Source organism: Chlamydotis macqueenii, chromosome 8, assembly GCF_036417535.1.
Source record: "Chlamydotis macqueenii isolate bChlMac1 chromosome 8, bChlMac1.mat, whole genome shotgun sequence".
Lineage (NCBI taxonomy): Eukaryota > Metazoa > Chordata > Aves > Otidiformes > Otididae > Chlamydotis > Chlamydotis macqueenii.
Window position 1 is genome coordinate 10,865,092 of NC_141563.1, and position 25,543 is coordinate 10,890,634.

General features: G+C 45.9%; 2 protein-coding genes across 6 annotated transcripts in view; one reads left to right on the forward strand and one right to left on the reverse strand.

Annotated features, from left to right (window-relative positions):
• Positions 1-607: 607 nt before the first annotated feature.
• Positions 608-9,658, forward strand: NCF2 (neutrophil cytosolic factor 2). Of its 2 annotated transcripts, XM_010119800.2 has the most exons (15): positions 608-843; positions 1,325-1,407; positions 1,715-1,823; positions 2,049-2,183; positions 2,557-2,664; positions 3,270-3,329; positions 4,510-4,553; positions 4,767-4,908; positions 5,215-5,277; positions 5,668-5,746; positions 6,456-6,499; positions 7,239-7,390; positions 7,464-7,575; positions 7,804-7,966; positions 9,369-9,658. In XM_010119800.2, the coding sequence occupies exons 1-15, from the start codon at positions 670-672 to the stop codon at positions 9,464-9,466; spliced, it is 1,566 nt and encodes a 521-aa protein (XP_010118102.1). In that variant the 5' UTR covers positions 608-669; the 3' UTR covers positions 9,467-9,658. The 2 variants fall into 2 exon arrangements, with proteins under 2 accessions (XP_010118102.1, XP_086609392.1); XM_086753266.1 differs by lacking the exon at positions 7,804-7,966.
• Positions 9,659-10,768: 1,110 nt separating this feature from the next.
• Positions 10,769-25,543, reverse strand: part of SMG7 (SMG7 nonsense mediated mRNA decay factor) — a 55,520-nt gene continuing 40,745 nt past the window's right edge. For 2 of the 4 annotated variants that reach the window (XM_086753137.1, XM_086753135.1), the window contains exons 15-23: positions 22,550-22,694; positions 20,933-21,321; positions 19,869-20,234; positions 18,154-18,303; positions 15,943-16,023; positions 15,166-15,325; positions 13,664-13,834; positions 13,414-13,565; positions 10,769-12,906 (exon numbers count right to left, since the gene is read on the reverse strand). In XM_086753137.1, coding sequence (XP_086609263.1) covers positions 12,793-12,906; positions 13,414-13,565; positions 13,664-13,834; positions 15,166-15,325; positions 15,943-16,023; positions 18,154-18,303; positions 19,869-20,234; positions 20,933-21,321; positions 22,550-22,694 — 1,728 coding nt within the window. In that variant the 3' untranslated portion in view covers positions 10,769-12,792. The remainder of the gene's footprint in view (positions 12,907-13,413; positions 13,566-13,663; positions 13,835-15,165; positions 15,326-15,942; positions 16,024-18,153; positions 18,304-19,868; positions 20,235-20,932; positions 21,322-22,549; positions 22,695-25,543) is intronic. The other 2 variants (XM_086753138.1, XM_086753139.1) reach the window with 2 other exon arrangements.

A 25,543-nucleotide genomic window follows, 5' to 3' on the forward strand; every position in this document is an offset into this window, starting at 1 on the left:
GCTGGGCTGAGCATGAGTTACAACCACTGCTGGAGCTCAGCGTGGCACAGCTGCTGGTCCCTGAAGCCCCATCCTTGGGCAGCTCCATGCACCCCCAGCAGCAAAGCTCCTCACTAGGACAACACGGTGAGGGACAGGCAGGACAAAAGGTTTCCCAGGCTGTGCTTCGCCTTCCTACTTGGGCAGGCAGGCAGGGCTGTCCAGCTGCAGGCAGCCAAGTCCACCAGGAGATGCCTGCAGGAACCATTTAGCAACCACCTCCATGAAGGACCATGCTTTGGAAAGCACAAGGTGCTCAGCTGCAGCACTCACCCTATGGCTTTGCAACCCTAAATTTAACCTGATCAACCACCTAGCTGACAAAATCTAGGGCTTTTCATGAAAAAAGCCCAGAGAAGCAAAACTCGAAGAGGTGAGGAGGACCTGGCACACAACTCATGTCAGCTCAGTGTGGAAACTCACTGCGGAGGAGGCAGCCTCTGCCCCACTTCCCCAATCCGCCGCCACGTTTCACTGACGTGAGTGAGGCCACTTCCTGCCAGTTTTGTGACATGGGCAGCAGAGAAGGCAGAAGTACAGGCAGAAAGGAGATAAAGAGAGACGGAACAGTGCCACAAGGAAGGAGGAGAGGGACAAGATCCACGACGCAGCTGGGGACCCCACCGCACCATGTCCCTGGTGGAGACAATCCGGCTGTGGCAAGAAGGGGTGTGCGCAGCAGACAGGAAGGAGTGGACGGCAGCCCTGGATGCCTTCACAGCCGTCCAGACCCCCCCTGCCAAAATCTGCTTTAACATCGGATGCATCCACCTTGTTCTGGGGAAGCTGGCCGAGGCAGAAGAGGTAAGGTACAGCCCTTATGGTCACAACTGCTCCTCACAGGCACTGCTGAGTTTGCGCGCAGACCTGCCAGACGGATGGACACAGTGGGAAAAGGAGAAATTAAGGGCCATGGCCTGAGTAAGTGAAGGATTCAAGGCCTTTTAAAGCTGGGATGAAGCATGATACCCCTGGGCTGTTCCTGCTGAACCTGTTTTCTCGGTGAATCAATGGGAAAGCAGCAGCAGAAGTGCACAGCCTGCTATTTGCCCTTTCTCCCTCCCAGAAGTGACCACAGGGCACTAAGCTGCCAAGCGAGCAGTGGCAGATGGTTCCAGCTCAAAAAAATTCTGAGCCTGATACAGGCTCCACCACTGAGTGCCCTGTGCTGTAGGGAGACGTAGCCCACAGAGCCCAGCTTAGGCCCTTTGGCTAAAGCATCCTCAGGCTTTTAAATGTCTTCCCTTCTCACCCCCTTTTTTCCCCCACTCCTACCTCCATGCAGGCATTCACTCAGAGCATCAGCTGCGACAAGCACCTGGCAGTGGCTTATTTCCAGCGAGGGACTGTGTTTTACCAGAGGCAGAAGTGAGTGGAAGGGTTTAAAGTTTCATTTTTTGCCGCTTATGGAGATGCCAGCCTTTAGCTTGGTACCCCAGGGGCCAAATTGCGACCCCTCAAGGTAAAACAGGCTCCTGTTCAGCAGCAGTGCAGTCTTGGGATTAACACCAGAGCATCTCTCCTCCCCTTGGGGTGTCTGAAAACACTACAAGGAGATAGGAGACACCCAACTAAACTCAAACAAGTTTAAGTAGACTCAGAGGCGCCTGCGAGGGGTAGCAGCCAGCCAGAGTGCCACCACGAGGTGGTGACGCCCTCGATCTCTGCTCCACAGCCATGAAAAGGCCATTGAGGATTTCAAAGAGGCGCTGGCCCAGCTGCGAGGCAACCAGCTCATCGACTACAAGATCCTGGGGCTGCGGTACAGGCTCTTTTCTTGTGAGGTGAGAAAGACTTGACCAGCAGTTTTGATCCCGAAGGGTTGTTCAGCATCTCAAGAAATCTAAGGAGAAAACAGTCAACCTCTCTTTGTACCTTGCAAAAAACCAAGCAAGCTGGTGCAACGCTCTGTGCAGTGCCACCACCCTGCTGACCTCTCCTTCACCGAGCTCTTAGCAAGGGTCCGGCTGCTCAAAGAGCTCATTTCCTTGCTCCCATCCCTCTGGCAGATACTCTACAACATCGCGCTGGTGTACGCCACGATGGAGGACTGGCAGAAAGCTGAGGAGCACCTGACACTGGCCACAAGCATGAAGAGCGAGCCCCAGCACAACAAGATCGACAGGGCAATGGAAGCCATTCTCGTAAGGAGGAACGGGTCTTACAGCCGCCGTGTTTGCTCACAGTAGTCCCACAGGGAGGAGGGAGAAAAATCCCAGTGACAGAGAAAGCACCTTTTAGCTATGGCTTTAGCAGAGCAGAAGTAAAACGCAGCGGGCTAAGCAAAATGTGGGTGTCGTACTGAGACACGAGTTGGCGGAAAGAGCTTTGGGGTCACTGGGAAGGCAGGGATGAGAAGACTGGGTTAAATGGACCCCATCATGTCTGGGGTCGGGCTCTTACAGTGGTGTTTTGACTTTATGGAGTCAGACCTTAACCCCAGGGGCAGAAGGAAGGGGACATTAAGCAGTCCCTGCTCTCACCTCTGAGGAGCGCTATGGTTTTTCTGTGCTACAGAAGCATAAGGTCTGCGAGCTGGTGGCTGTTCCTGTGGGGAAGCTGTTTAGACCAAACGAAAAGCAAGTTGCTCAGCTGGAGAAGAAGGACTATTTGGGAAAAGCTATGGTAAGAAATAAATATCTGATTTATTTCAGCCAAGCCTGTAGGTTGATGGGAGCTGCTGACCACCCTTTCACCACCCCTCTGAGCTGCTATCTGCTGCCTGGTGGGCAGAGATACGGGGTTTGTCCATGCCTTGGAGATCCCCCCAGGCATGGAGGGGCGGATGGCATGTGGGGGTCTCATGGGGAACAGGGAGTCTGTAGGAACAGAGGAGCTAAAAGCACTTTTCTGCAGAGCATGACCTATTTTCAGTTTCTCTCTTTAGTGAGATATGAGGGACAGTCAGTCAGCAATGAGCTGGAAAGTTCCCACTGGAGCTTCAACTCAAACCAAGATTTTTTCAGGGAGGGGAAAAGAAACTATCTAAAATCTGACACCCACAAATGAGGCTAAGAGCTGAGACCTTGCCACAGCTGAGAGGTCAGTTTTGGTGCCCAGAAGCACTCAGCCTATAGTCAAAGATGCTTAGCCTAAAATCACAGCCCCTCTTGAACCTGAAGCATCCTGAGAAGCTTGGCTTGGCCAATAGCAAAGGAAGAGGGTGGACATCAGAAGTCTGAGAGAGGTCTAAGAGCACCAAGTCACTTCCTGTCTGCCTTTGGCTCTAGGTGGTGGCATCCGTGGTGGACAAGGATGATTTTTCAGGATTTGCTCCACTCCAACCACAGGTAAGGCACCACTGATGAACAGCATCCTTGGCAAAAGTTCAGGAGGACGCTGATGGGTCACTCAGGGATGGGTATCATCCCACAGCATGCAGAGGGCTCTGGCTCACAGTGGGGAGCAAACAGCAGCATCACCACCATGAACTTTGCGCTACAGCTGCAGGGAGGAGGCGGACGCCACCCCCATGTCTCAGCTGCTATCTCCATCATCAGAGAGCACAGTCCAAAGCCACCTACGTTTGCAGTTGAGGTTAACCCCGTTCCCCAAGCAGGGAAGTAGTGGCCTGGCAGCACATCCTCTGCCCCTGCTGTTGCTGCAAGGTGATGGCTTTTGCCAAGAAGCAGTCTCAGGCCCTCCCTGTAAGATTTTTTGGGTTCTTCTGTCTCAGCTCAAGTCAGAGAAGCACAAGCAGTTTTGCTGTTATTCTTTGTCCTCCTCACAGTTCCCAAAGCTCTTTGCATTTTCATTCTCATTTTCCTGATGATGTAGCAGCATCTTTCCATCTCTAAAGGCACCTGAGAGGTGCTTTTCAAGAGGATATTGAGAAACACAGTTGCTGCAGCCTACAGCACCATTACACAAGACAAAATACACTCTTCTCAATGCAGCCAAGCGTTGATACCTTGCTGCAGGAGTCAGGACTATTTCAAGTAGCTTCTTCAAAGGGTTCATAAATCAACCAGAGACCTTAAATTACTTCGGTGGGAGACACCATAAAGCATGATGACAGCAGCTGGGGATTTAGCAAGCATGACAGTGGGAAGATATGGGGATGCACAATTCACTGCTTAAACCAGCTGATCTCAAATCCACGATCTCAACCCTCTGTGAGCTGAAACCAAAATCACAAGTGAAAAGAAGATTGTGCCTCTGAAAACCAACTGCAAGTGGAAGAATTTGGAAACTGCTCATCTGAAGGAGCAAAGCCAGTGATATTCCTCACGGCACAAAAGGCAGTCGCTTTATGCATCAGGGTGGCAGAGAGTGAAAAACCAACTGCAGCCAGCTGCAAAGCACCAAAAAATTCCCTCTGTGTTCAAATTGTCTGACCTGACACCAGCCCAGGGAGGAAGGAACCACATATGGGTGATGGCAGGCATGGTAGAAGGCTGTAAGACATTTCTGCAAAGCAACTGAAATCCTCCAGATGAATGATAATTTTCTTTTTTGTCTTGTTGGCAGGCCTCTGGTCCTCCACCCAGGCCCAAGACCCCAGAAATCCTCAGGTAAGTTGGATGAAGGATGGACAATACTGCAAACTTGTGCAGCCAGGTCCAACCCCATCCTGCACCATTGCAGCTGAGCGTCCAGCTGGCACCCAAAACTCAGGGCAGGCAGGGAAGGGATTGTAGAAACAAGGAGACCGAGGTCTGGGTTCCCCCTACAAACTAAAACAACATCTCCCACCTTCCTGACCCATCTGCTGCTCCCACACTCAGGGCCCTCGAAGGGCAGCCGCACCGCGTCCTGTACGAGTTCATCCCCGAGACGACAGAGGAGCTGCAGGTCCTGCCAGGAAACATTGTCTTTGTCCTGAAGAAAGAGAAGGACAACTGGGCTACGGTGATGTTCAATGGAAAGGTACCAGGGGTGTGCTTGGCAGGAGGGGGCAGATGACAAGGTGGATGCTGGGAGGTTCTGCAGAGGACTTAGAGAGCCAAGTCTTGCCATCACCAACTCAATGAGTTTCTGACTGAAGTCCTTTATGTCCACCCTGGCTTAGGCCACAGGGTTCAGTGAAACCCACTCAACCTGCAGCAATTAACTTTTGAATCTCAAGGACTCTCACAGATTCAGGGCAGGGGCAAGGACAAGCTCAGCTGCGTCCTCCAGTAGCAGGTTGCCTCCTTGCCAAGGAATCCCCCCTCATCTCTCCTTCCTCTGCAGAAAGGGATCGTCCCCTGCAACTTCCTCGAGCCCGTGGAGCTCCAGAACAAGCTGCACACCCAGGTGAGGAGGCCCAGGAGGAAATGGTGTCCTCAGGAGGGCAGATGCCCACATGTTCACCCACCACCTATTCTGGGCCTTCCAGCAGGACCCATACTTGCAGCTCCCTCCCCCTCATAATGCTGGGGTCGGTTCTTCTGGGTCGTGGTCACCTTAACATGAGCTCAGAGACTTGCAAAATCTGGGCAAACGCTGTGCTGATGGCCCCCTGGGTAGTGGTTGGCAATGCTGGGGAGACGAAGGGGTAGCAAAGTCACCCCTCCCGAGTTCAAGACTGCCAAATAGACCTTATGAAAACAGTGGGGTGGAGGAAAGACTCCACGAGGCAGCAGTGCCCTAGCTCCCTTGGGAAGGGTGGGATTAACAGCACTACCTTATTCCCATCCGGCACAGGAAGAAATCCCTCTTGAAGCTGAGATCCCAGAGCCACCCAGTTCTCCTGCTCCAGAAAAGCCGCGGCGGCCAGCACCAGGTCAGTGAAGGGGGCTGAAGGGATGGCAGTGCTTTAGGTGCAAAACCCCAGCAGCAGCTGTCTCCTCGGTGCTGTATCCTCATGGTTTGAGACCAGAGCCAAGGTTCATCTCCATCTCATTCCCAGGCCCATTTAAAAGCCACTGCAGATCTAGTAGTGGGATGACATTCAAGAATGTAGCTCTGTCTCTTGCCATAACGAGCAGTCATATCAAGGCACTGACAACAGAGCAGATCCTTGTGAAGGGGCTTCAACAAGCCTGTATCAAGTCACTCTACCTGGAGGTCTGAATTTAGCTTTACAATCCCTGTAAAGGACAAGGATTGCCTCTGGTTTTCAGTGTGGACCTGGGGAGATTAGAACAAAGACACTAAAACCAGCAGCTCAGCAGGGTTTTTTTTTTTTGTGGGTTTTGTTTGTTTTTAATCCACCCAGAAAAGACATCCTAGCCCTAAAACTCCTGTCTCTGTAAGAGGGAAAGGACAGAGCCCAAGCCTCTGCTTGGTGGTTATATCTAAATCTTACAGATAAATCCCGTCACAGCTGTGTCTGTTCAGGAGACCGCTGCTGACTCCAGGGCTGGTTGCTGTTGCTGTAGATAATGTTGAGTGTTGAGAAGGGCTGCAGGAGATCTGAATGTGTATTTAGGCACAGAGCAGCAATACTTACCCCGTCCTACTTGCTGAGCCATCTCTTTCTTCCTCCACAGACTACACTCCTGCTACTGCAAAGCAGCCAAGAGAAGCAGCCAAGGTAAGATCTCGTGAATGCAGATCCCAAGCCCATGTTACAAACCTACATTTATTGCACGTTGAAAGGTGCTGGCATGCCTGGCAGGCACCACTGCCCTGGAAGTGTTTCAGGTTTTCATCATCCAAGAGCGTCTCCAAACCATAGCGACAGGCCTGGCACCAGCAGGTCATCAGGACCCAATTGGGTGACTAGGGCTGCTTTTTGGGAGGTGTGCTGCAGGTCTGCTCCCCACCAGACCCGTAGCTGTTGGAAGAGCCCTTGTACAACTCCTGTGGTGCTTGAGAAGGGAGAAATAGGAGAGAGCTTGGCTGTAACACACATGCTCCTGGGCAGGGTCAGCGCATCAGAAGGTCACACTGGAAAGAGAGATGGGAAAACACAATCCCAACTCAAAACAAGAAAGAGAGGGTTGGGTGGTGCACATACCTTGAATTTGGTCACCTGAAAGCCACAATTTGGTTGCTAACTGCCTAATCCATTACTGAGCTCCTTCTTGGGAAAAGCCCAGGGCTGCCAACCAGCCACACGTCCAACCATAGCTCTGGTGGCACAACTGCTGACCTGCCCCGAGGGAAGTGACAAAGGCTGCATGTGCTAGCAGAGATGTCTCCCTGATTAGCAGTCAGCTGATGCCCCGCAGCTCAGATCTGACTTGGGCAACCGCAGTTTCCACATCCTTGTCCCTCTCCCTACTCTCACCAAGTTGCACAAGCTCTCACATCCAGTTTACTGCCCACAGGAGGCCAAAGCAGCTGTCTCCAGCCCCCACGTCCTCAAGGTGCATTACAAATACACAGTCGCCTTGCAAGTTGAGCCAGGCCTCTCCTACACAGAGCTCCTGGACCTGGTTTGCAAGAAACTGGATCTCCAGCCTAAGCACACCCAGCTGAGGTGAGGTGCTGCCCGCTGCAGAAGCCACATTTTCAGGGCTCCCACCCTTAACCCACATTCTCTGTGTGCCCAGCTACAAGCCTGCAGAAAGCCAAGCACTGGTGACTCTGAGGACAGAGAACCTGGAGGCAGCTTGGAGTCAGTGCAAGGACAAGTATCTGACAGTCTGGTGCGACACCACAGAGGTCAGTGACAGCCACCTCTTCTGTCCACTCCCAGCAAGGAACTTAAGCAGATGTTGGCTTTGCTTTCCTTGCTGGGAGTGCAGGCTTGTGGCTTTCAAAGCAAGCCAGCAACTCTTAAAAGGCAGAGGAGCAAAGAGGGAAGAAGAAGAGAAGCAGAGATTGTCTCTCTCATCCTGGTACAAAAAAACCCCAGAAACCAAAAGGCATCCTTACCGGCTTATTTCCTAGGGAGAGGGATTTTTACTGGACAGCAAGCCAGAGAAGTCACCGCAGGAGAAAACACCAGAAGAGATGGGACCAAGCCAAGTTGTAGCACAGTACAGTTACGAAGCCACTCAACCTGAAGACCTGGAGTTTCAGGCAGGAGATGTGATACTTGTATTATCCAAAGGTAATCATGCTCCTTTTGTAACAGGGGAAGGGAGGGACATTGTGGGTTCCCAACATTTGCCAGGTAGACCAAAAACTCTCAGGTATTTTGTCAGACTTCGGACACATGTTCTGCAGCGGAACCTACAAGCTTCACTAGGAGCTTGGATTTCTTTTCCCAAATCCTCCAGTCCTCCAAAGCTAACTGCTTCATGCTGGGGATCTGCAGAGCAAGAGCCTGGCTCAGGCAGCCTTCACCGATAGCAAACTTCTCCTGCAAGTTGTAGTTTGCCACCTTTAGATGGAAAATAGTAGAAAACAGGCTGCCTAGGTTTCTGCCGCAGGGCACTCTGAGAAAGCTTGCACTGAATACAAACACTTTGTAAGAGAGCTTAGAAAAGCAGCCTGCAGAGATTGCATGAGCATGAGGTGGCAAGTGGAAGCCAGGGGAAAGGACAACCTAAGGAAACATATGAGAGTTGCTTTGCTTTGCACTGCTAAGAGCTGTGTCACTGAGCTTCCAGTTTCCAGATTCAAAATGCAAGTTTGCTCCATCCCCATGAAGGATGAAAAAAAAAATCCAACCTATTGAGGTCCAAGGTCTAGCCTCTGCCTTGTGTGCTGTAGCACAGGCAGAGCTCCTTCATCTCTACCACGGGTTTCCCATCCAAGTCTCAGTGTTAAACACACTTCTTGTAACATATTTTCATCACACCCCTGCCTTCTGCCACCCTCTTCCCGCAACACTTTCAAGATAGGACAGTTTCACTTGAGCTGTGTTTTAAGTTTACCAATCACAGGGGTTTTTTTTTAAGGAGATGCCTCATTTTAGCCATCACGCCATGCCTTAGGTTAGGAACAAAAGCAGAGGTACATCCCAGAATGCTATTTCTCCCATTCCTCTCACCTGGCACCTTTTTCTGGCTGGTTTTCTTTTTAAGCGAAGGATCTTTCATTAACCTCAATCCACTTCATTATTAGTCTTTAGTGCTTCTATGAGAATTGAGGCTTAAGTACACAGTAAATCCCAGCAAGACCTAGTACACATTTTTGAGTTGGATCCTTTCAAGACTGTGCAGAACACACAGCAGGAAGGACAGGGTTATTGTGCTCCAGCAAAGCTGCAGGTGAGCCCACACTGGGTGAAGTATTAGGTACAGACGCTGCACAGGACATCTGTTTCCCTCCTCAGCTGAGTGAAACCAAGACATCAGAAATTGTTTTAAAGGAAAAAAAAAAATGCTTTCTACCCGATTCACCCTCAGCATCTTTCCTCCACGTTCCTCTCCACCAGGCTTTAGCATAGCGATTTATCAGCAGAAAACCTTGAAATGGTGATCTTGGGTCTGTCTGCAGCACATAGAGGTTACTATGCTCCTGCATGTCCCTAGGATGACAAAAATTGTGACAATTTTATCTTCCAGTGAATGAAGACTGGTTAGAAGGCCAGTGCAATGGGAAGATTGGCATCTTCCCATCTGCTTTCGTTCAGAAGTCTAACACTAAAGACCCAGAGATGTGATTTCAGAAGAGCTTAAAGTAACGGAAAGAAATTAAGAACTCAACTGTTGCAGTTAAGAAGTTTCCATGTTAGTCACTGCATCTGTTAATGGACTGAAAATATTATTTCTACTTGTACTAAAAGCTTTATTTTTTATTTTACCTTTTGCATCATTCTCTAAAACAGGTACTGATTAAAGAATTGCTAATTGTCTTTCTGTTAAGAATACATTCAGTACTAAAAACAGTGCTTACCAAGAGACTTGCTGGCAATAGCTCTGTCCCACCTACCCTATCCTTAGCAAAGCTTTTCTACAGACAAGCCAGCAGCTGGGAAAACCCATGAGAGGGTGGTGCCACTCGCATTTATAGCCCTGCCAACAGATCCAGAAGAGGAACTGGCATTCAGAAAGCCACAGACCCTGATATTCCGACAGCATTTACTTCCTTTAAACTTCCACTACTGCCAACCCCAAGAGCTTAAACAAGAGACACCACACAGCCTCACCCTGCTCCAATTGACAATTCACTACAAGACCACAATGACTTTAAACCCTCCCCAATCAAAATATACATTTATTTTCACCTTTGGGAGGCATATCTCAAAGCCTTTTCTCAGCAGTCAGAAGAGACAGTAACTTAGAAAGACGCTGCCTGGAATCTCAGCAGGTCATACAGCATCGAAGCAGTTCCCTATATAAAAGCCCACACAACTCTGAGCCCTCTTCCCTATCCAAGAGGTTTGCCCCCCTCTGCCCTTGCACTACTTTCACAGTATTTCACCTTCCCCGGCTGCTGACAGCTGGTCCTTCTGTAGATATTTAAAAATATCTACACTGCCTTGTCCTCAAAACGTGCAAGCTGTAGATACAGCCAGCCACCTACAGCACTGGGAGCGCTTTGCTCACAAGAGACTTAGGGAAGTGGTTTCCCCACTCCAGATCTCATTACGCAAGTTCTGGAGAAACCCACTCTCCCAATACTCTAAACCTCATGTTATTTTTAAGGATCTTACTCTGAAGAATTGTCTGGATACAATAAGCATCTACCATTTAAAAAACAGCCAACATCCTGATTTGTAGGCAGGTCAATGGCAGAAGGACTTGGCTCCTGCGGCTCCCACTGCCTGTGCTCTCCCAGGTTCAAGTACTCTCACCTGCAACTGAAGGAGAGCTTTGCAGGAACTCTGCAATTTATTTAGTTTTCTTTCAAACAGAAAAAAAAAAATCTCAACTTCAAACCTTCAGACTTCTTCAGAAAAATAACTCATTTTTAAAAGCCTGCAGCTGAGTTACACAGGAAATAAATGCAACACAGACCTGGATGGAGAGAACATGGTTTAATTAAAGGCAAAGCTGATTTCAGCAGCTGCAGTTCTTGCACAGACAGACAAAAAAAAACACAAAAAAAGCTTACGACACAAACCAGTTTCTGTTGGGTGCCCCTTCCCTTGCTCCCCCAGGTGTTGGGGGGCAGGAGGGGAGTCCCAGCCAAGAGTTGGATGCATTCCCGAGGCCGGATGCTCATGCACAAGTGGAACAGTGCAGCTAGAACCCTGGCACTGCCGGGAGTGAGATGGAGAACCTGGTTAGCTGTCTAGGGTGCAAGAGTCAGTGACGGTTCAAACACTGGAATGTCGCAGCTGCCTGGGTGCATGGCTCGATACACAAACCGGGAGGGCTGGAGAGAAGTACAGAGGGGTTTGGTTCATATTACCACTGGATGGGAACTTGACTTTTTAAAGGAAATACAGCTTCAAAATGCAACAAACAGTGATGTTGCTAAGGTGGAGATTGTAGGGGAGCTGCTCATACTCCCGGAGGGGTATCGTGTCTCCTCTGTCTTCCCTGTTTGTACTCTTTGGGGCTGCCCAGACTCCAGTATCACACTTCAGCTCCTGCATGTGCTTTGCTCTGCAGCTGACTTCCAGCTCAGAGATCCTGAACCATCACACAAACCCCTACTGCTAAACACAGCAAATGGACATTGAGATTGTTTCCATAACTTCCCTGGGAAACCTAACAAAAATGCTGTCCTTTTCTTTAACAAAGCTTCCAGTCTTCCTTCCCCCTAATAAATAGCAAATAAAATGTTTTCCCTTTCCCTTCTGCACCTTTTCATCTATGAACAGCACTATGCTTTCTTCCATGTGTGTGTTACACACGTGTGTCCACAAGTGCCTTGAATTTCATTCTGGAACTGAAAGTCTGGGGCTGCAGCCGGGGGCAGGGGGCATGGGGGGGGACGGGTTTCTGCAGAGCTCATGTGTGCCTGCAGGGGTGCGTACACTCCGCACTGTCCAGGCTGACTGTCGTCTTTACCCAGCCCTGCTGGACCCCTGATTATTTTCTGCAAGATGTTGCATGTTGGTAATGAAAACTACTAGCATCCAGCGAAGATGGGAGGATGGAGAAAGAAAAAAAAAAAAAAAGAAACCATCGAAAGCTTTCTACCTAGCTATTAAAATGAGTCAGGCTGTGAATGCACAGACTAGCCTGCCCTTTGTGGGGCTAGCCACTATGCTACAGTAAAATGTACAGGAATCAAACATTAATTTAAAACCCCATAGCAGTTAACTTGCTTCTCCAGCAGAGTGCTGCAATGCCCCACATCACCGATTATAGCTCAAACACCTACTGAGAGGAGGGCATTTCATGCTGGAGTCTCTAAGCCACCCATGGGCTGGCCAAAGCCTCTCATTGAAAGGGGAAGTGGTGTCAAGTGCCAGACTCTCCTTCATGGAACTCCTTCGCTAGCCCAGGAGATAGAGCCCCACCTCACCACCAACCACCTCTGACCAGAGCAGCAACTGGGGCTTTCATTGCTACACACTGACTACAAAGCACGTCTGTGTACGGAAGAATTCAGTGTGATCTTACTACTGAGATAGTAATAAAGATGTTTAAGAGTAATTTCAACTACATTCTCAGTCAGCAAAGCAATCATTAATGGATTCCTATTTTATCTTCCCCAAAGAGAGGAAAAGGATTGAGAAGTTCTCATTGGCTTCTCCCATCTGCCCTTCATTCTCAGCTTTTACTTCCCATGTGGCTGGGGACATGCACGATGGAGAAGGTGAGAGGCGGTGATATCGGGTTACTGAGTGAGACAAACAGCAGTTCCTCTCTCCCTCCAGAGGGCTCAAGGATGGGAGAGTTCCTGATGTTGTTTTCTTGCACTGCAGACGTTTTGTGCACACTCAGTGGGTTGGTGGAGCACTTACGCCCTCCTGACAGCAAGGAACAGAAGAGAGGGCTGCCACCTGCACAGGACTGTGTGGGCCAGTCCTGCAAACCCAACATGCCATGGTTTATGGAGCCTTCATTTGCAAGGGTTGCCACCTCTGTCTCAATGTGGCGGGTTCATGGTGCCTTGTCCACGTTGCTGCTTCTGCTTCTGCTGCATTAACAGCTGCTCCAGGGCTGAGGGTCCAGGGTGCATCATGGAACTGGACCAGATCGACTGAAAACAAACAGCCAACACTAGCACCTCCTTGCGTTAGACAGTCCCCTCCTCTTAAAAATGAGAACATGGAGACAGTTTTCTATATTCTCCCTCTTCTCTTTATCAGTCATACCTGGCTTATCATGAAAGTTATCCAGAATTCAAAGAAGGCCTTGTAAAGAAAGGCTCACCTGTAAGAAGCTCATCCTCCTCCAGAATCCTCGTTACCATAAAAATTCATCCCACATTAATGATTACTAATTTTAGACTAGTCAAAGCAAATGTTATAATTTCTTCCAATACTGCCAGCCTGGTCCTGGTTCGCAAAATATTCTAGAACAGCAAGAACTGGAAAACTGTGACATCTTCCAGCACTGGTCACACCTCCCACACTGCCTGCATAAGGAAAAACCTTCAGTTTCTGGCACAAAAATCTCATGCTTGCAATAGGCTAACACCTATCACTGGATCTTCTGGCCCCATAGACAAGCACTCATTCCTGAGCACAGTTGCACTTAAACATACCTTCAGGCTCTCCATAAGCACAGCTGAGGAGTCCTCCATGGCGGGGGGGCCTTGGGCTGCCCAGGTGCCACTGGGAGTGCTGGACTGGTGCCAGCTGCTCTCTGAAGATGACGATGTTGCTGGGAGATAGTCCAGACCAAATCCTCCCATTGCTAAAACAAGAGCAAGACAAGTTCAAAGGAACCTAGCAAAACCACTGCTAAACAAATGCCATCAGCTGGCTTCACACAAGCCTGGAACCAGCACTTGCCTGGCTTATCTGTTTTCCAGCGGTCTGCGACTCTCCTGTCTCTGCTGTCTGGAGTCCCAATAGGTCCAAAGTTGGAGAAGGGAACAGAATTGTGGTTGTGGGTTGGAGGGGAACTTGGCAAGCTGCTGGGGTTGGAGGAGTGAGGAGACTGGCTGGCTGGTGTCGAATGATCTAGTGATTACAAGGCGAGAGGAAAAAAGTCAACAGGAACAGCCAGAGCCTCCCCATCTTGAATTTCTTAGTGCTGTTGCAAATTCTGCCATCATCCAGTTTTCTCCAAAGCCAAAAGGTCAGTTTTTATTCCCTCCATTACACAAGTGTAACACAAATTCCTAAGTTCTACATGAAAATTTTTGTGCATACACAAGAACAGAATGACTGTGTTTAATGCATACGTGTGCTTACCAGAAAAAAAAACACCAAAAAAACCCCAGGAAGCCTCAAGAAGGCTAGCTAGTCAAAGTAAGTTTTCCCCATGTTTCTTGAATAACTTGTCTTAAACTATAAAAAATCCATCTGTCTCCGAGCCTGACAAACCAATTAAAAACATTACATTAGACCTTGAGGAGTTTGCAAGTTTACAACTCGAACTCCCAAGTTTGTGAATGTTTTACACTTCTATGAGTCTTAAAGCAATTCAGACCAGAACACAATACTGAGCAAAACAGGAGAGCAAGCATGGAAAAGCCTCTCTGCAGACAGGAGAGAACAATGCCTGAAGACAACATAGAATAGCAGGGTAGCAGGAGACTACGTGGTCTTGAATGAAGAGGTGAAGAGAGAGAAAGCTGAAACCACGGGAGCCATAAATCTGCTAGAATAAAAGCACTTTGCAACTCCTTCCATTTCATCCAAAACAGCTATTCCTGGTTGGTTGCAAAAGTCTCAGTGCAACCAAAAATATCATCCATCCATAAATAACATCCGTGCAGATGTTATTTAAAATCTGCTAATTTCTTAGATTCAGTTAATTCCTCCCCTCACACTCTTCTGGATTTTTAGCGAGACTAAAATCATAACATAATAGTTATCTTTTATGCCTTTAAGATAATTACTAAGGAAAAAGTTTATTTGCTTTGTAGGCTGCTTAATAGTAAAAAACCCCCCAAACCCACTGTTATGTTTTCCTCCACACTATTATGAAATTCAGTTCTTTCCTCTTTTTCTAAAGAAGCAACAATACAGATGTTTGAGTTAAAGCCCTACTCCCACATGCTTCTTAGGGATTTAAGTTAAAGAGATTTCAGGATTTAACACGTCCTACAACTTTTATCCTGCTTAACCACTTCAACCAAAACCCAGGTTCTTACACTGTATTAATTACCAAATCCCCTCATATTTCTGAGGATACATAAAGAAAATCAAACAGAAAACTTCACACACCTTGTCAAGCAGGTATTTTTTTTTTTTAAACTTCCAGTTACATTTAACTTGCAGTAGGTTCACAATTAACTCAAATCCTCTTAAATCACTATACATGCTAAAAATCATACCAGGATTACCTGAGCTGGCTGGAAGGGATGGAGACCACGGAGTCCCTTCAAAGAGAGAATATAGTGAAGTCTCCTGATGGGCAACTGAAGGGGTGACTTCTGTTTTTGTGCTGGTATTCATGTTTTTCCCATATACCTCATTGAACATGCTGTTATTTGGATACCTTTCCTGCAAAAAAAAAAAAAAAAGAATGTAAGAGTTTAAGTATTTGACTTATTTCAAATATTGAGACTGTACAAAGGAAAATTATAGAACAAAATATCTTCCTACCTCCTTTTTTACTCCCCAGCTCCTCCTCTTTGACAATTTTATCTAATACAAAGACCATCACATTCTGAATAGGGACAGATTTCTCCTGCCTGGACTGCAAAGCCTTCAGAAAAATCTTTAAATTCCCTGTACTCACAACAATTATTTCAAGACCCTGCTCAGTTCTCTGGAAGAGAACTGGTAATCCATTGCTCAGGAAATAGAAACCTACACACCATAACACTTTGAGATGCACCTTTTCAATCAACTTCATGATTCTACTAGGAACAATGGGCCCATGAACTCAGAAAGATTCAACAGTACGTCTGCAGAACTAGAGCTAGGACGAATTTGGGAAGACAACTGATAAGGCACAGGTAATCTTGCTGATACAGACTGAAGTTAGGCATCCATATGGACTTCTTTCAGGTTTTCCATTGGTTTGAACTAACGGATATCCCCATATTTCTATCATGTTACCTAGTTTAATGGCAACCTCAAACAGCAAAAGGCTGCAGGCTCTGGTCCTCACTTACCTGATTAAGAGAAAAGCCACTGAGGGACAGGAAAGATGATGACTGAGACATCAATTCAGATGGTTTTTCCAGCAGGGACTTCTTCAGAAACCAAAAAGGGAAAAAGAGCAGTTGGTGTTCAGTGTAGTAAACAAGAGGAAAGTACAGTATCAGAAACTGACAGGGTGGTTTTGGTCACACTGAAAACCTTCCTTGTATTTTAGCTCCAGCACCTCAGAGGACAGGGGGAGCAAACTAACAAATGCAGAAAATCAGTAGTTTCCCTACTAACTGTAGTTAATATCTAAAAACCAACGATCACAACAGCTGAGAGTTTCAGGCAAATCCCACTACCAAAACAGCTTTTCAAATTTTAAGTGTAATGCTCTAATATATCTAGAGGGGAGATTTCTGCCAAAAAAACCCTACAGTTGTGTATAATCTTGTACAAATGAGATGCAATCCTTCCTAGTGGTCTGAAAACTCCTTCAAACACAGACTCTTGGATGCTGCTACTGACAAAGAATATTTTTTGGTTTTGAGAGCACCCCTGCTGTATAGACATTCTTAAACAGCAAGAGCAGCCAAGTGCTGTGATTTTCTCAGTTGGGTTAAACAGTCCAAGTTTCATTTAGTGTTCTCTCATTTTCATTACAAATGACTGTAGAGAGGACAAGAAAAAAAAAAACTCAGTGCTTTTAACAGAGGTTCCAAAATTCCCCTGGGGTTCCATGTTAAGATGTTATGGACCATGACCTTTTCCATCCTCTACGATGACCCCTCTCATACAGCTGTTATTTCCTGAATAATATTTCTCAGCTTTCTCTTTGGTTCTTACTATGATTAAGCAGTGAAAAGAAGTGTCTCTGAAACAAGCCTATTTAGGGAAGAAACAGGATCAGTTATCATTGATACAGAAACCAAGGAAAAACTATAAAGCTCAGCTGGTGGATAGCAAACACCAGCAAATTTGCTATCAGGATCACCAAAAAACAGAATTAGTGAAACCGTAAGTAAAACTATGTGCGATCCAAAATGAAGGCTGTAGTCTTGTTCCAAATAAAAGCCCTCTTGCACTCATACCAGTTCAGCATATCAAATGTTTTTAAATTTAATTGTTCAAACAACAAAACCCTGACCTAGCGTCCCTCCCTCTTTAACATGAATATCCGGAATATCTTTGCTTTTATCCTGTAAACTTAAGACAAACAGTCTCATTTTCTTGGCAAGCAGCTCCTAGCTTGTTAGATTTTCAAAGTGACAACTCATTACTTTGAAAGCACATTTTAAAGGCAGACAAAATTCACACTGCATATCCACACAGCTTGCACAGAGAGTTTTCTTCCATTTGTCAGCAGACAGCAACTGTAAGACCTTCAAAGGAAGCTGCTGAAGAAGCAGCTATTAGTTTCTTAGCAAAAGTATTCAACGAGACAGAAATGGGTGTCTGTTGTGCTAGTGACTCCTTGGGATGGCATGTAAAATTGAGGAATAGACTTAATCAGAGACTTTGAGTAGAGTCACAAATAACTCTTCTTTGTTACTGCCACTAATCTGAAATAGTGGTATTTAATGAACATGCTTACAGCCGTACTAGAAAAGCATACTGCATTTTCAGAGGCAATTTACAAATTCTGTAGCTCTAAGTCCTTCCAGGCAGTGAAACTGGAAGGTTTTAATACATATGTGCAGAAAAAAAAAACCTGTTAAAAATTACTGTATTTCTATAGGAGTTACAGATTATTTAGTCAGTTGTTTGCAATTTTCTTCCAAAGCCATCTTGCTCTTTTACAATCTCTTCTGCATTTAGCAGGCCAGCTTTCCCCTGCCCTTATGGATTTTTTAATATGCAGATTATAAGCCACACTTGTTCTGATGACTTCCCACCACTGAATCTGTGCTCCCCCTTGCCCTTATTACTAAGTCCATACAACTGCAGAAGAGCAAATGCATTAAATGATGCATCAACATCTCTCCTGTGGGCTGTACTTACAAAATCCCCACTGTTATTCTTATTTCTGAACAAATCAGCAGGCCTGGATTTGGCCCAAGAGCTATACTGTGGGCCTTCAGCTGGTCTGAGCTCTTGCATGAAGACTAGCTCAAGGGTGAGGCAGCAAAGTGGACAGGAGGGATGGGGGAGAGAAAAGAATTTCACATTTCTTATAATTTCACAGAAGAAAGAGATGCCAGTTAAGAGTGAGAAGCAGCAGTATTACGTCAAATACATACAAAGAGGCTTCGTCCAGGAAGAGAGGCGAGAGGCCCCAGCAGAGCTGGGTAAAGATCAGGAGGATTAGAGAAAATCAGCTCTTCCTCCTCCTCCAAGGCAGCCAGACTCTTTAACAGGTCCGGAGGAAGCAGAGGGGAGCTCTTGGGGTCCTAGTGATAGAAATGAGCACAGTGAGACAACAGAAGGCAGAAAAGGGAACAGCAAGAGATGGCAAGGAGAGGCTAAGCCACAGCAAGATGAGAGAAAATAGCAAAAAAAAGGCAGAAGGCAGCATGCAGGAGTGCGAGGTGAGAGAGTGGTGCAGCAGAAGTGTGTCAAGGTACACAGAGAGAAAAAGCTGAGCAGAAAACATAACTAGCCACATGGCCTAACACGTACTGGGAGTGCCGCACTGTCAAAATGATGAGCAGCTAGTTTTAATCAGTGGAGCATGTGCTTCCCATTGCGTCCATGTCAAATACCAAACCTGTTTTCACATTGAAGGACAAGGAACACAAGATCTTACAATCATTCTTCTATAGCTGACCTGCAAGTAGTTTAGGTTTCAAGTAAAACTACGTTCGCATCTTCTTCCCTCCTCTATTTGTGGAGTTTAAATCTTAAGAGACTTATTTCCAGTATTAACAGCTGCTATGCCAATGTACAGCTGACCAAATCACTGGGCCAAAAAACCCTGCAAAGTGCTGGTCAAAGCTGACAACTTGACTTTTGTGAGGGATGTTTAAAATAAAAGCATCATGGGCACAGCTCCTGTCCGTACTGCACTGTGTTTGCACCAAGGCAAGGTTTCCCTTTTAGGGATGAGAACAAAGCTTTGACCCCATCTTCATCTAAAAATCACAACCTGACATCAGGGCAGGGCAGAGGCAGACTCCTGTGTATTGTCTGGCTTTTGTCTCTGAAGGTTAAGCCAAGCGATCTCAGCTGATCTTCTGCAAATCCTGAGAGCATTCACAGAGGTGCATCTGACAAAAAGTTTAAAGATGCCTCTGTTTAAGTCTCCTTATAAACATCACCAAAAGCCCTCACAGACAACTCCACCACTGTTAATAAAAAACAAAGATTGCGGGTTTTACAAACAACAACACGAAGCACAACTGCACGAACAGAAGCAAAGTACTCCATTAGAGCAACCATGACATGAGGAATTCATTCAGCGCTCTCACTGCGTGATGGGATTTGGTGGCAAAACAACAAAAAATAATCCAAGACTGCTCCTACCATTCTCCATTTCCAATCTCAAACAGTCTGATTTCTCACAATCTGACTATTGCAGCCTCAGCCATTCAACACACTCAAGATACTATATGGGTGTTAAGTATTCATCTAAAAGGTAATAATTCAACTGCAATTATTTGGGATGGCTTTTACAGTTTTCATCAGTTGCCAGACAAGAATTTTTCCCAAATGCCTCAGCTGCCATGTTTCTTGACTTGACAGACACAGTGTAAAGATCACCATCACATCTACACTGAACAAGACTTAAATCTACTTTTAACCAAGTCTTCAAGAGCCAGGTCCCAGACACAGCCAAATAAAATGAATTCATCACTATTTGCTGGAATCCTATTTACTGATACCCAGCTCCCTACTAAATAAGTTCACATTGATCTACTTGGAGCTACAGAGCATTCCTGAAACAGGGAAACTCCTAAAGTTGTCAGGAACATCAGAGCCTCGTTGGTTTTTAACCACTTGCAGCACGGATCTTTACCTCAAAGGTCATCCTGGAGACAGCATCCTGTTCTGGGCGGAAGACTCCTTGCCGTTTTCCCCTGCGGTCCATGTTAGACTGCTGTGCCATCACCCTGTTGTCAGTCATGCCATAGGAAGAGTCCCAGTAATATTCTGGCACCTTGACTTCTGAGGGGTTCTGGTTATATGGCTCCATTGGGAAAGGCTTCATTTTTTTCTCCAGAGGTTGCTGTTGCATCACAGGAGGCTGTAATGACTGTTCAAATAATTTTAGAGGGTCCTGGGCCTGCAGGTAATAGGGCTGCTTTACGGGCATGATCTTCCCCAGGGAGCCTTGGACTTGAGGCGGGTTCCAGAGCTGCTTTGACGAGTCTGTCTGCGGATACTGAGGCAGAAGCACGTGATTTCACCAGCGGGTAGGAAAAATTAGTGTTAACCAAATGCCTAACTCAATTCAAACTGTCACTCTGGCTCACTTGTGATAGGCATTCAACAAACATTCCAATTTGCTCTGTTATTCACCAAAATGCAGTCTCAATAGGCATCTAGTAGTCCCTAGTCAAGCTCTACACCAACAACATTGGTGTAGTACCTTATAACCACCTTTATTAAGGTACTGAGCCAGCATTTTGCTGCCCAGAACACCAGGAGGGTCTCACCATTGAGTCCAGACATGCCAGAAGGGAGATTTTCTCCAGCACGATGCAAGCACAAAAATTGCTGTGAAGGAACCAACACTGCAAGCCAGTTAGCCAAAAGGAGAGTGTGAGTGAAGGTTCAGACACTGTCCTCATTACTCAAGTAAGAAAACTAAGGTCTAAGACAGAAATACATGATCAGAAATACCACCTTCATATCTTGTCTGTTAACAGAAACTCACAGAAAACCCATTGAGGAGATATTTCCCTCTTGAGAATTGTATGTTCATACCCATTGAACTTCAGCTCTTTTTCAAATTTGCCCAGAAGTTTGCAGATCAGAATTCCACACTAAGGGCTTTAATGACCGTTTTTAAAAGGTAATCCAGGAATGCTGCCATTTATTTTCAAATGAAGCTTAGCATACTACATTAGTTAAATTTACCTGCTGGAATCCAGAGTGGTGTGGTGGGCTCTTCCCCAGGCCCTGCACAGCTTTCGTAGGGGACTGTTGCTGCTGTTGCTGGGCCAGAGCTTGGACCTGTAACTGGCTTGCGGACTGTGCTGTTGCCTGAGCTGGTAAAGATGAGAGGGGTTGCTGGGAAGGAGGTGGCGTTTGCTGAGGTCCCTGGGTCATTGGCCCTGGTCCAGAGGGCCGCTGCTGGCTGTAAGGAATGTGGGACTGTTTCCCACCTTGCACCTGGTTTCCTGCAGGCGAGTGAGCTGTGGGCTGGAGGAAGGTTCCTGGGACAGAAACACCACCTGGGAAGGTGTACCCTGTGCTCATGGAGAAAGCCACAGGAGGGGGGACAACGTAGGTTGGAGGTGGAAACCCTGGAAAAGATAAAAAAACAACTTTAATTGCAATTTGGCAGAGCAGGTAGCTCCCTCAAGAAAATAATGGTGTGGTTTTTTTTTTTTTTTTAAACTTTTCCTATTTTGCCTATTTAAACCACGAGGATAGAAAACACTAAGGTACAGTTTGCATATATGCACCATAATGTCCTTTCTCACCTGTGCATGCGCATGTTTGATCACGAGGGGATTCAGAATTTGTTCTGGAGTTTTCTTGCAATATTCCAGGGACTGATAACAGTCAGCCAGGACAGTACCTCTGAAAGTACCTGGTTTGCTCCTCACACACCTCAGTCTCCTTCCTTTTATTCCCCTACTACTTTTTTCCTTCACCATTCTGGAGTTTTTGATGCTTTAATCCCAAAGTTCCCACCCTCTCAAACACACGCATTTTCACGGACTAAACTCCTGGCGCAACAGACTGAAGCAATCAATAACTCTACTGCCTCCTCCTAGAGGCTCACCACTCTCAGGATCAATTTAGATAGAGACAGACAGTAAGCAAACAAATCCCCATGTCCGCAAGATCAATTTCTTTCCTGTAGTTCACACTGAAAAGTTGGGTTTGGAAGGCAAGCTTTAATTCTGTGTCTCACAGGCCAGATTTTATGCTGACTTTGGGACAGGGAAGATGTCCCTCTGTCTTATACTGAGCAACTAACATAACAGCTGCAGGGAAGAGACAACTTCCAGCTATTTTGTTAGCAATTGTGGACAGCAAGGTATGACAGGAACATTCCACAACAAAATGGGAACACGCAACGTGGCAACAACAGCAAATAAGATGACAAATTACAGCTTGAAACATGAGCACCACTACAAAAGAAACTGAGCTTTAAAGAAGAAAGCATTGTGATTGATCTTTTGTAATGGAGTCCTATGCACAGACAATGCTTCCTCCTGAGCTAGTGGAAGACTTTGTCATGTTCTGACTAACTACAGAAACAGCCTACTGAAGTTCCTTGATCTCGCATCCACTAACGAAGAAGGAAGGTGGCAGATTTCATGACAGACCTTGATTCCAAAGCATAAGGAATCTTATCTCATTTCAGTTCTGCTAAGCCCCTTCTTTAATACTTTTTAAGATTCTCAACGTGAGAATGCATGTTCATTAAAACAGCTCCTTCCTTCAGAGGCTGTAACAAACACTATTACAGGAGTTTGCAGTCAACAGCAAATCACACTTCAAAAGAATGACGCAAATTACCTGGCCGGCTAGGAAGGGGAGGGAAGGCTCCTGGGTGATGAATGGGGATGAACTGGGAACTGCTAGCCTGACTTGGAGTTTGAGTTACAGGTGTTTTCCTAGCTTCAGACACTGGAGTCTTCCTCATCTCCGTCTGGGATTTTACCTAATGCAAAAGAAAGTAAGAAGAAATTAGATAACTTTTCCTGTAATTACCCATATTATATCTCAAGCCAAAAAAAAAAAAATGAACTCCCAGACTGTCTGAGAGATTATTTTTTTTACCCTAAGTAACTGGGAGAGGTCTGGAACACAGGAACCCAGTTCCCTCCTCACTGGCCTCAGGTAGGTTACTCTGCCTGTCCTCAGGTGCTCTTTGCCTCATGAAAGAACTCTAAGGATATCTACCCAGAAGACTGCAACAGGCTCCTTTTCTAGCGAGAGAGTGCGAAGCGGACAAAATAATATCCTCAGACCATACAAAGAACTTACCATGCTGCTCACTTGTGCTGCCTTAAAAAAACCCAAACAAACGTGCAGATGCTATTATGCTTCTCCTAGGGCACTGCTTCAACCTAATGCATGCTACTTACCTGCAGCACCTTAGAAAACAAACACTACCACTTTCTTCCTAGGGCACTCTTCCAGCCTAATCCATACAGTGATGTATATGCAAACTGCTGCATACTATGAAATTCTTTCAACTAAGAGCATACAAGACAAATAGTAGAAGTGCTTAACCTCTTTCAGTTTACCACGTAACTGCTGTATGTTCTGTTACAAGAGCTGCACCAGTTAAAGGCAGAGAGAAGAACGTAAGGTAATTTTTACCTGATTCTGAGTCTGCTGCAGTCTGGGTCTTCCTGGAGAGGAAGACAGAGGGGAAGACTACTTTCCCTTTCTGTTCAGCTCGGCAGAACTGCCTGGAATGCAAGATGGAGCAGGCAGGAAAAAGACAGCAAGCAAGGAACCTGGGCAATACAGAAAGGGCCCAGGAGCAGACTTGATGCCAAGCCTCAAAGGTGATTGAAAGAAAGGGGTTTTATCAGGGACCAAATTAAAAATATCCAAACCAAACAAACCAAAACTGTGTGGGGTTTATTTCAACATTTAGTGCTGCTGAGTTGAAAGAAGGCAGGTCTTTTCTGCCAAAATATAGCGGTAAAGGGGTAGATGCATTCAAACATTTTATGTTCTTTTTTTCAAATAATTCTGAATTTCCCCATTTAGAAGTTATGGGATTGTAGTTTATTTTTTGTGTTTAAATTAAAAAGTAGATTGTAAGACTGGGAGGTTTTGACGTATTTCTGATCTCAGGAGAGAGAACTCCACCTCAAGGTTCTGGCTGATGCTATGAGGACTATGAATGATGCAGCCCCTGCTCATGCCGCATCTATTCACTGCCCACCTTTGCCCTTCATCACATTCTGGATATTCAACTTACATCATGCTGTCCCTTTGTTTCTCCACAATGAGCCAAACATTTTTAGAATCCATACTGAGACCTGTGCATTCTTTTATAGCAATGTTGGAGAATTCAAAGACACTCTTCCTGCCACAGGATTTCAAAATACGAACTCTAGTCCATCATAAACTCAAAGCTGCTATCAAACATATCCAAAAGTGGCTTCCAAAAGATCCCTTGCATGATTTATAATTAACTTTTAAAAGCTAAATAACTAAAATTGATTGATCAAGACAAATTTCAGTTGCTTCCCTGCTTCTACTTGACCTCACCTCAAAAGTTTCAATATTACCAAATATTTACTCCCCCAGTGGTCCTGAGGGTTCCTACACTTAATCACAGTGACCTCAGCACCTAACATTTTCCCTAGAGAGCAGAGATTCAACCTATGTCACACTTTCATGATCCTGAGTGTGCAAGTTTTCCACTTATCTGTGCAACAGGACTGATTACTTCTGTATACACTTCTTAACATTTTTGCTAAGTTGGAGTTGCAACTCAAAGGCAATGAACTATGGAGGAGATAAAATCTGAAATTTCCAGGAAGGCCAAAGCAGAGCACTAACAGACCACCAACTGGTTCAAAACTTACACTGGTTTCTCAGCAGGGGGGGGAAGCAAACCCTCCCTGTATTCTGGAGTAGGTCTGGACAAGTAAGTCCACCAGACTATATAAAACAAAAGGCATTTCACTGGAATAGTTGTCATAAACACAGCTGGTGGAACTAAAAAGTCAAAATTAAGTTCTATTCAACAAGAGATGAAGAGTGACCAACAACATCAGAACAGATTCTGTGACAGCTAGGTTTGTATTAAGTTTTTCCTGGGTTTGTTATTTCTTAAGACAAAGACAAGCAAATTTCTGATAAATCAGCTTGGTTAAAATTAAAATATCTTCCCTATCCAAAACACTACACACACTTCTCGGAAAATGTGGTGGGTTTTATCAGCCTGTATTTTGTAAGACAGGAGCATGCACACTGAAACTGGAGCTGCAACTACACTCCAGATGCATTCAACAAGTAATAAGAAACCTGCAATTCTAACTCACCTACGTTGGTTTTCAGATACCAGAACCTTGTTTGGTGACTCAGAAACAACAGCCCCATGTTTTCTGCAGGCTCTACCCTCTCTATCCCCTTGGTAGGACCCCCTGCAAAACCAACTGAATAACACTGCCAGTTCAGACCTTCAATTTCCTAACAATGATGTTTAATAGCAAATCATCAGGACGAGAATAAGAACAATCCAAGGGTCCTAACAACACAAGCTGGAAAGACTGAAAGAGCTGGTTTGTCTAGCCTAGGGAAAACAAGACCTCAACTACACCGGCCTTCACAGCAGTTGCAAAGAGGAATACTTACGTTATTCTGCAGACCTGCCCTGAGAAGTTGTAATAGGCTTACATAGAGGCAAGGGAGACTAAGTGCATCAGGAAATAAGTTCCACTTGCAAGAACAGTGAAGAACTGACACAGTTTCTCTAGGGAAGTAATAGAGTCTCCATCACTACCATAAAACGCCTCCAGACATCATCAGTGAATGACCGAG

Bases quoted from the DNA above. Each gene is read 5' to 3' on its own strand.
- NCF2 (XM_010119800.2), top strand. From the start codon at position 670: ATGTCCCTGGTGGAGACAATCCGGCTGTGGCAAGAAGGGGTGTGCGCA. The intron at 844-1,324 runs GTAAGGTACAGC...ACCTCCATGCAG, and splicing joins AGCTGGCCGAGGCAGAAGAG to GCATTCACTCAGAGCATCAG. The intron at 2,665-3,269 runs GTAAGAAATAAA...CTTTGGCTCTAG, and splicing joins ACTATTTGGGAAAAGCTATG to GTGGTGGCATCCGTGGTGGA.